Here is a 9,948-nt window from a genome sequence, read left to right as displayed (position 1 = left end):
TTGTTGTAAAGAGTGCACCTTATGGACAGCGGGTAAAGACTGAAGGCCTGTGTTTGATATTAACCTAAGGTGGAGAGAACAGGGGAAGATTATTCACTTTGCCCCAGGAATGAAGCAAAAATTAACAAAGAAAAAAGAACATTGAACTTAAAATGGCATTCACAAAAGGCAGAGAGTTTAGCCACAAACAGGGGGTTTGCTCGTGGAAAACTGGATGTTGTAATGTAGAAAGTTTTTTCTCCACAGCCAGAGCTGAATTCTGCCCCACTGAAGAGAGAAACTCTACCTTGGATAATTACTTGGTCCCTCCTGATAATCTCAGGAGACTGTTGTTATTAATTTCCCAGCCGTATGCTAAGGGATCAACTGCACCACCACAGCATAATTGTTTTCATGCTAGTTCAAGACAAAAGTATCAACTCGCTGAACCTTCTAGTCAATAGAGGGTATATTATTTCCAATGGAAGTAACAGTATTTCATGAAAGTAAGAGAGACTCAGGACACTTTATTCTCCAACATGTCCAATCGCGAGGAACTGAACCCATGGGAATGCATCAGAAGTTTGTGTGACTGGAAACGGGCCTGAGCCTCCTACTTAACTTCCTCCACCCTCCCACCACGCCAAGCATCACCGGCCTTGGTGTTGCGGTTCCTGTCATTGAAACACCACCCAGAAACACTGACTTTGAAGGACAACCCTGTGCCCACAGCCAGCAAGGTAGCCACATAGTTCTACCACATCTGATTTAAACAAGTTTTGCTCTCCAGCGCAGCCGCAAGGACAGGAGAAACCGGATGCTGCCGTGCAGCAGGAGGTGGCTGGTGGCTGCTGATGGCTGGAAGGAGGTCTGAGCTCAGGAGGGAGGAGGACCTGGGCTGACCTGGGCTCCAACTGACTGGGAGTTCTTCCCAGTCATCAAAATGTCTCATGTTGACTCTACCAAACAAACAAGGAGAAAATTTAGGTTCTTGGAAGTTTAGTTACATCTTTGTATTTTTAATACATTAGATCGTAGCGATGCAACCTTTCACTGAGAATACTGGTTCCTTAAGAGGCATATAACTAATACATGGAAGGAAATTTTTATCCCGGCACTTAAACAGAACAATATTCTTTCATTACTGGGTGTGTTTTGTTTTTTGGGTTTTTTTTCGAGATTCATTCCTGAATAGTTGAATAGTGATGAAAAGCGCTGGTTGAGACTGCAACAAAGCAACATCACTCATTTGTCTATTATGAAAGTGGATTATTTCAGGAAAGTTGCAACTTTTCAGGTTTCATAATCTGTACTGAAACTGAACATCTCCATGTGACAACCAAATCCTACATTTGGGCACTCAGGGTGACACAGAGGTCCGTAAAACAGTCATTCACTTGCACGAGTGCTGCTCTGAGCTCCCTGAAGCGCTTTCTGGATATCCTCAGATGTTGAAAAGCCAACTTGTTATCTGTCTCATCTTACAATAAAAAGCAAAGCAGGAAAAAAATTAAAGTAGTATAGTATTCAAGAAGCCAATTTGGGAAAGTTGCTGAAATGTCATGACAGTTTCATCTCAGGAGTCAGTGGTCTGACATTGTGTTAGCTTAAAAATAACAGCTGTCACGTGACCAAGAAAGCTCTAAAAAAATGTGTTCGAAAAACTATTATATATAGTTAAATAGAAAGTATGATTAATGAAGCAGATGGATTTCACAAGGCCCTTATTATTTAAAATACTTCTGCACTTCTACTTTGTAAAAGGAGTTAAATGAAAAAATGAGAAGTGAAGAAATTGGAAGAAAAACCTGTAACTCCCCCTTTACAATATTTTAAAGTATATTCTCTAAATTACTGAAGATGTACAGATTTTTAGTTGAAATATGCCTTTAATTTTAAATGAGACATATGCTAAAAATTCATGCAATTCATTTTACAAGCCACTTGTTAAATATGAATTATGACATGCATTTGCTTTAGTAGGCAAATGAAGAAGAAAACTGCTGCCAAGTAGTGTCGCTACTGTGTGACAGAGGAGAAGACATGAGAAGCTTTCCTTTCTACAGTACATTCCCCAGAAAATTTCAATCCTCCTGTTGCAGCAATGAAAGATGATGGTGTTCTAACATACGCTACTCAAACAGTGCTCCCAAGGGTGATTTACTTCTAACGTACCGAAATGCCACGCTGGTTAGCAGGGCTTCCACCATATGGGTGCGGAAAAACACAATCAAAGCCTTGGGTGATGTCATAGGCCTGATGTTTCCAGTGATCCCAGAGTGTCCAGGTCTCAATACGTACCGGTGTCAACTGAACGGCACGAGATGAAGAGGAAAGCATCCTTGACAAATCTATATATTGAAGTAAATCTACAGGTGGCGCAAAGCACTGATTGCGCAGAGGCACAGAACAGTGATTGGGAGTGGGAGAGGATGTTCTTTTAATTAATTTTAGAAAAAGAAATAAAAAAATATTTAGCTAGACTGCAGCCTAGATTTTCCCCCTCTATTTATTCAACCAGCAAATCTCCGGAGGCCTTTTAAGCGGATAATCTCATTAGAATGTAGATAATCTAATTTTCTGAATATCTTTCCGGCAGGACAGTTTTGTCAATATATTTACCATATAACATAAACATCCATAGTAGCCTCACTTTAAACAAGTGTTCTTTTTAATCTATCTAATAACCGAGTCCCCCCTTGCCCTGCATAAACAGCTTGGTAAGAATCTGTATTTCAGCTGGCCAATGGCTGCTTTCCAAGACATTAGTTGTCTTTCTGAAAAAGCTTTACTTAAGAAAACAGCAGCATGATCAGCAGAGAAAAAATCTTCAGAAACTAATTCCTGGAATGTTCTGGCTGCTTATCTCCAGATATAGCAACGCGTCTGCTCTCTTTTGTACCAATTTAGTAGGAGCTACTCTGACAAAACTGGGAACACAGTTTACCTAATCAATTTATCGTGGGTATTTGGTAAATTGCAAATTCAAGGTAGGCGGAGATAAATACAGCACCACTCAAGAAGCATCGTTTTTGTGTCCCTTAATCATGCTGGTTACTTTATACTACACGTGAGCGTGACTCCAGCAGGAGATTCCTCTGATTCATGTGCCACATCCTTGCGGGCAAAGTTGAGCCTATAATCCACAACACCCACTGCTGGGCGATGGTCTTTAACTGTGAGGCTTCCATGCAGAAAGGAGGAGTGAGCATCCCTTCTTTTTATTGAAGAGCCAACCCCACACAAACGGTTAGAGATTCCATGGACTCTGCTGCATCTGCAGCAAATAAGGATTTGGCTTCAGGAAGCATGCCGGGTACACGTGTCAACTCCTGCACGAGAAAAGCCCTACAGGTACAAACTGCTGCAAGACTTTGGTGCTTTCCACAATGCGAACTATTTTGCAGATAAAACACATGTTTTTGTGATCTACATTTTCCTTCCCCTCCAACAATCTAGCTGTATGCCCTCAAAATTGATCTGAAAGGAGCATTATGTTTAAATCTTTCTATTTTAAGATGGGATTGCTTAATACAGTGGACATCAATATGTCCCCTGTAAAAAAGAACCAAAGGACACAGATTACGTGCGAGAACTAATTTTGGAAAGAAAATAGGTTTGAAAAGCCATTGCTACATTTTTAAAGCAGGAAAGACACACCTCTCCCTAATAACAGCCAGATAAATATTCTTGTAGCCATGAAAAGGTCAGTAAGTTATCACCTGGAAACAGTCTGTCTCTTTAGCATGTGTCCAAGAAGACCAATTAACAATGCTTTTTGCTACTTCTAAAAGACCGGTGAGTAAGTTAAAGCTGTGTTTTTCTAGCATATTTAGAGTATTTCAGCATTGGATTTTTTCAACATTTTTCTTTCTTTACTGTTTTTTCCTTACCAATAATGATGATGCAGGAAACCAAGGAAGTGGCATGAGGGAGAAATGTATTTGCACCCAAGCTGACAGAGGTAAAAGCATATTAATGTACAACAGCTAGTGGCTGTAATGAGCCCGGGAAGCTGATGAGAGGACTGACAATCCTAGCCAGAGCCTGCCTGCCCACAAATAAGACCTAGCAGCTATACAACTATTTTTGAAGAAGTTCAGAGCAAGCCTTGCAAGCAACGTGTTGCAAAGGTCATTAAACTGATGGGCTATGGTGCCTAAGCTCAGTCTCAGGCATTAGCGCTGATTAATTTTCTTTTTTTTTTTTAAATGGAATCTGCCAGTAGAATCTCTTTTTCTGCAAGATTTTCGGAATTGTGCTTTAACAGTTCTGTTACAGCCACAGAAGTGTCGTGCCGAATCAGACCACATGTCTCATTCCCTGCCAGACTGCCGCAACATCTGGAAACCTCAGTAGAACCACAGCGAGCCCAGAAATGGGCAGGTATCCGAGCTCCTCTGCTTCGCCACGCTGGTCGCTGCTGGGTCTTGCTATATCTCTTTATGCTGAGGCGCAGGGGTGCCTATGCCAGCTGTTCGGACTGGTGGGTGGGTCAGGAAGGGCTACAGAGGTCTACAGCAGGGTCTGCAGCAGAAGGTTGGGCCAAGGACCTCTCCGAGTACAGGCCTCCATCGCCATCTCTGTTGTCTTAGCGTGGACTCTTTGGGAAGCTGGCATGGACTCCAGCAGGGGAGAAAATACACCACCTGTGAAACACTGCACATGCCAGTGGGCTCAGCGTCACGTTTGCTTTTCTGCTCACACGCAACCATGCACGTGGTTGCACAGAATTTTCTACTCCATTTTGTGACAAGATATTGATGAAATCATTTGCTATTCCTAACTTCCAGCAGTTAATGGGAGAATTAGTCTGTGATGTACAAAGCTTTGATAGTTCCCATTCACGGCCTTAAAATTTTTATGATTTGTCAGATAGCTGTCGATAGCATTTCTATCCACACAGATGCTTAACCCTTTTCTGAATTATTTTAAACTCTAGTCCTATATCTTTACAAACTTTTGCTTCTGTATTGTGTAAAAACCCCCACCAAACCAAAATAAAATCCCACAATAAAAATCCCCAAAACTGAACTCGAAAACCGTCAAACCATTAACTCCCCTCAACATCTCGTCTATATTTTCATTAATTGATCCTTCCTTATATGTCACACAAAGACGAATACTAAGACTGAGTTACTGCTACCAGCTTCCGTTTTTGCATCCTTCCATCAAGGTTTCTGCTTTCTCATTAACTTCACAGTCCGCTTCTTTCAGAGAGTAAAACTTTCTGCCTTTTCAAGGAGGGGTTTCTAGAAGGGCAAGCACCAGAGAGTGCAACAAGGGGATGGAGGCAATGGCAGCCTTTCCCGCAGAAATGTGCCAAAAGAGAGCGTGAAGGTACGACTGTGCATAGAGAGTGACCTGGGCGTGGGCATCGCACCCGCCTTGCTGCTACGATGGAGGTTCACTGCTAGCCGAGTGCTCCGGCTCCTGCTCCCGGTGGTGTGAACTGATGCAGCTCCACTGAAGCCAAAGGTATTGTACTGATTTATATCTCCAGCACAGCTACCTCAAACCTTGTCATTAGCACGAAAGACACGTTCATCTGTTCAGACGCTTGGAGCCATGAAGCCTGTAGCTTTTGTACTATTTTTATGCAAGAAGGTTTTTTGCTTTCTAAAATGAAGGCACAGAGGGGGTGCAGCATAAATCCGTTAGTGGAGTAAACATCAAAGATGGATTTTATCCATTTAAATTAGAGAAAAGCTTTGGCACAAGAATAAATGTGAATGAAGTACCATGAATAAAATTAGAAGAAATTTTCTAGTCACCTAATCATTGAGTTTCTGGAAAAGCCTCCCCTGGGGGATGAAAAAAAAAAAAAAAAAGAGCAGGGAAGAGTGGAATGCATAAAAAAATGTCAATAAAGCACGTAATTAATGGGATACATGGAGTGGAGCCAGACAGAGTCTGAGGTGTCTCTTCCAGTCCTTATCTTAAAAAGTACCAAAATTACTTTTTCCTCTGATTTCAGCCAGTGAGTAGAACTAGCTAAAGGGGAGTGGGGATTGGTTAGTTAGACAAGCAATACTCTCTATTTTGAATCTGTTGCTTCTATAGGGCATAGTAGAGCTGCTGAAGCTGAATTTTTATGCACATAGCATGTTTGAATGTTTGAACCAACATGTATGGAAACATTAAAAAATGTTCAAAAGAGGGAGCATCCAAGCATCTGCTAGGCAAGAGAAAAACTTCCACTACTTCAGACTATTAAAGTTGTGATTTACCTTTTCCTCGTGATCTAGAGTTTGTCTGTTCCACTTTAAAAAAAAACCACCCTGAAATTAGTGTGTTCACTACTGTGTTAGCATTTCTTCCTGTTCTTGAGTTTTGTGTGAGATAAATGTGCTTCCATTCTTTCTAAACATCTGTACACCTGACAACTGTACCGCTCAGAGCAGCTTGTTCTGGGATTTTACATGGGGTAAACAAGTGCTGTGGTTTTGTTCGTAGGTATTCAGAATTGCTCAAAGACATCAGTCACCGCTGAATGACTTGGGCTTGAAATAAAGGAATGAGGTGTATGATTTCTCCTCATGACAATGCACATTTAAAGCTTTATTTCCCTACCGTCAAGAGAAAAATCTGTGTTTCAGTTACGGACAAAAAAAAGTTAAACTTTACCAAGGTGCCTGGTGAATTTCATAGAGCAGATATTGGTAAAAATACTGGGGAGAATGACAATCCTACTGTAATTCTAACCACACATTCCAGTTCAATGAGGGTTTAAACTATAATGGTTTATGTAATGCTTAATGCACCTTCTTTCTTAGAGTCCAAACCTTAAATCTCAAATCTTACAGTTCAAATTCAAACCAATGCCTCCTGGCATTATTGAACTCAGAACCTGTCAGATACTAGTGATTTTCAGGGACATTAGACGTTCATTAGTTTAGTGGGAGCTATGCTTATTAGACCACGGACCTGATTTCATCCCATCTTTCAGAAATATCTAACCAGACAATTAAGCACTTACCTTCTCAAATGCAGAAATCATGGTCAGGTTTCTTGGATAAGTAAAGAAATTTCATTTACACACTTACTTGTGTAAGTAAGGAAAACAAGGGTAGGTATACGTGCTCCGGTGGATGGACATACAAAAGCCAAGCTAATACCCTGCTGGGGGTATGTGCCATTGTTTAGCAAAGAACACCGTAAGAGCTTATTTAGGCTAAGGCCATCAAAACCAACTACTGTTAAATGGACTTGACCTGACTTTGTTGGGGTTTTATACAGACGAGAGGTTACTAGTCATGTTATGATCACAAGCTAAAACCTGTGGAAAAAAAACCTTTTTGGGTAAAAGTTTATTTTAAGGATGGACTCAATCATTACTGAGTTGTGACGGCAACCACATGGGAGTGGATGTGACAACTACAGTTGTACAAGAGGCATTTTAGATGAGTCTGGCTAATGAAATGAAGTTATACCCTATACTAATACATTTGTATTCTAAGGTTTTAATAATGTCACATAAACCATAATTTCACATAAATAGGAACCATTGCTATAGCACTGCCATTGCTAAAGAAAATGTAGTTTCAGTGCTTAATACCATGTGTACGAAGAATAATAGAAGACAGAACCATAGCAAAGACAGAAGAGAGTTGAAAGCTCTTGGGAAGAATTTCGATCTAAAGGGGTTTTTTTATAGACAGAAAAAAAGGTCCAGTGCCCTTTCTCATCATTCAGTTTCAACTCGTTGCTTAGAAATGCTCAAGGTTCTTATGCGTGTGAATACTCCATGGAGGGTATTATCTTCAGCTTTTCTGAGGACTGTATCTAGGCCTGAGGATGAAAATGTGCAGCTAGCAGGGGGAGAGAGAGCATTGTTCTGCTATTACCAAAAGTGCTCAGCACAGGTTGGACAGAAACACATCCGTATCCTTCAGAGTGACTATAGTACTTGCAAAGAGCAAAAGATCTTACAAATATCTGAGGCTTGGGAGGTGTTGGAAGGCATCTTGATCAATGTACACAAGATTGTTGGCCTTCTCAATTCTTCTGTAAAGAGAAAACGAGATATTAAAGAAAATGAACATCAAATTTGACAATATATTGGTCTTAAAATACCTGTGGTTGCTCCATGATGTAGTGGTACTACATGCTGAGATTTTCTTTTTGACAGCAGAAGATCTCCATGGTTTCAAAGAGCAGCCTACCAGAGACTGACAGACCTCCCCCACCTTTCAAAGTCATCTGTGGTTTGAGGATAAGTTTCAGAATGGTCAGGGAAAGAAAGAAACAGTTAGATAAGAAGAAGAAAAAAGCTAGGGGAGATTTCAAATGTTCCTTTATTGTGACGAATTCTTCAGAGGTTACCTGAACCAAACTGCAAAGTCTCTGGTACTTGCCTATAATGGATCTTTAGAATTGTCTCCTTTGAATTTAAATTGTTTATTACTTACATTTCATGTAGTTTGGGAAGATTGGAAAACACATTTGCTTCTATGACCTCCAAGGCATCATTCTGTGAGATCTCTCTGAAAAATAATTTAAAAGTCAAGATATTTTCAAGCCATGGTGAAGCAGAGAATGGACAAGTGAAAAATTTACAAGGAACTTCGTCCCAGATTACTGATGAGTTTTAAAATTAAGATGTATATCAGATAAGAAAACAGACTCCGAAACCACTGATGAGCTACCACCAAGCCAAACAATGATAGTCAGGAATAGACACCTTCTGAGGCTGAAGTTTGTAACAGTAGTCCTGTACCTCCTGCTGTCACCGTTCTCCGTGTATTAGAAGGCAGGACCCATCCGTCATTGGCTATGGGATCTCTGACATCACTAATTACTGACAGGTTTAATGACAGCTTTTAACTCAGTGAAGAAAGGGAGTGACACGAGACTGCAATAGAGAAGACAGCTGAAAAGTTCCCAAGAAATACGACACAAATTCAGCAGTAGGACATGATGCTGAATTGACCTGAGGTAGATTACAGAGATTAAAATTAAGCCTCCAGCAGACATATACTTATTAGCAGGAGCTGGGAGACCACAGACATAAAGAAGTCTTCTATACCTTGGAGAAAACCCTGTTTGATATCTTCTGCATACAACCAACGTCCACTTCGAGCCACAGAACTGCAGAATAAAAATGGACAGTTTTCTGTTATCAACACACCAGAATGCATCTCTTGCTGGTCCAGGGTACCTATTTTTTTTTTCCCTTAATCTGTGGGGTGTCAAAGAGATGGCTCAGGCTCTGGAGTAATTTAATGCTCAGGAGTTTTCCTGGTCAATCAAGGGGTAGTTACTGTAGTGCAACCTGTCCTGATTGCATCTCTTATGCTGACAGTGACCAGGAAAGTTGTGATACAGACAGCTGTGCCGAAAGATTCCTCACTTCCATTTTTGGAAATGGTGCAAAAATGCTATTTCCAGACTGAAGTCAGTGGTAGGAAGTAAAATTTGTAATACAGATATAACTCGGTGATAGTGTGATGGTCTATTGGATTTTAATGGCAAGGTAACCGTGCATGTCTTTGGAATGACACCTGGGATAAAGAGTTTACAAATTGGCCGGCACTTGTTCGTGGATATCTTTTGAAATTATATTGGTTGCGAATAGATTCAAACAGGCCTGATGTAAACCAACAGGTCGAAACGATAGGTAAAGAATCACAAAAATTATTACAAGTAATATAAAAGTATTACACTTCCTTCTGACTAACAAATGAACCACCTTTGACAAATTACCTGCCCATTTACGGCAAACAAAAGCTTTACAAAAGAAGGTAAGTTGCTCATCTGGCCTTTCCTGCTTTAAAAAAAGCCTCAGTGTTTTGGTATGTTTTATTTTAATAAGAAGCTGTCCCTCCTGTTTCCTCAAAGTTTTTGCAGAAGAAACGCAGCTCTCCTCTGCTCTGGGAGATCTCTACTGACTGAAGAACAAGAAAACAAGAGTACATGAGGACCGACAACAGATGCTCGGTAGGATGTGATGAGAACTGGGTTTGTTCA

The 9,948-nt window shown here is 40.6% G+C and overlaps 1 protein-coding gene across 1 annotated transcript in view; it reads right to left on the bottom strand.

Annotated features, from left to right (window-relative positions):
• FSHR (follicle stimulating hormone receptor) overlaps positions 1-9,948 on the bottom strand; it is a 50,334-nt gene that overhangs the window by 18,614 nt on the left and 21,772 nt on the right. Inside the window, exons 2-4 of the mRNA XM_010133616.1 lie at positions 8,391-8,465; positions 7,912-7,986; positions 19-64 (exon numbers count right to left, since the gene is read on the bottom strand). Of these exons, the coding sequence (XP_010131918.1) occupies positions 19-64; positions 7,912-7,986; positions 8,391-8,465 (196 nt within the window). The remainder of the gene's footprint in view (positions 1-18; positions 65-7,911; positions 7,987-8,390; positions 8,466-9,948) is intronic.

The sequence above is a fragment of the Buceros rhinoceros genome, unplaced genomic scaffold, assembly GCF_000710305.1.
Source record: "Buceros rhinoceros silvestris isolate BGI_N320 unplaced genomic scaffold, ASM71030v1 scaffold2663, whole genome shotgun sequence".
In the NCBI taxonomy this organism is placed as follows: domain Eukaryota; kingdom Metazoa; phylum Chordata; class Aves; order Bucerotiformes; family Bucerotidae; genus Buceros; species Buceros rhinoceros.
This window is presented reverse-complemented; position numbering and strand designations above follow the sequence as displayed.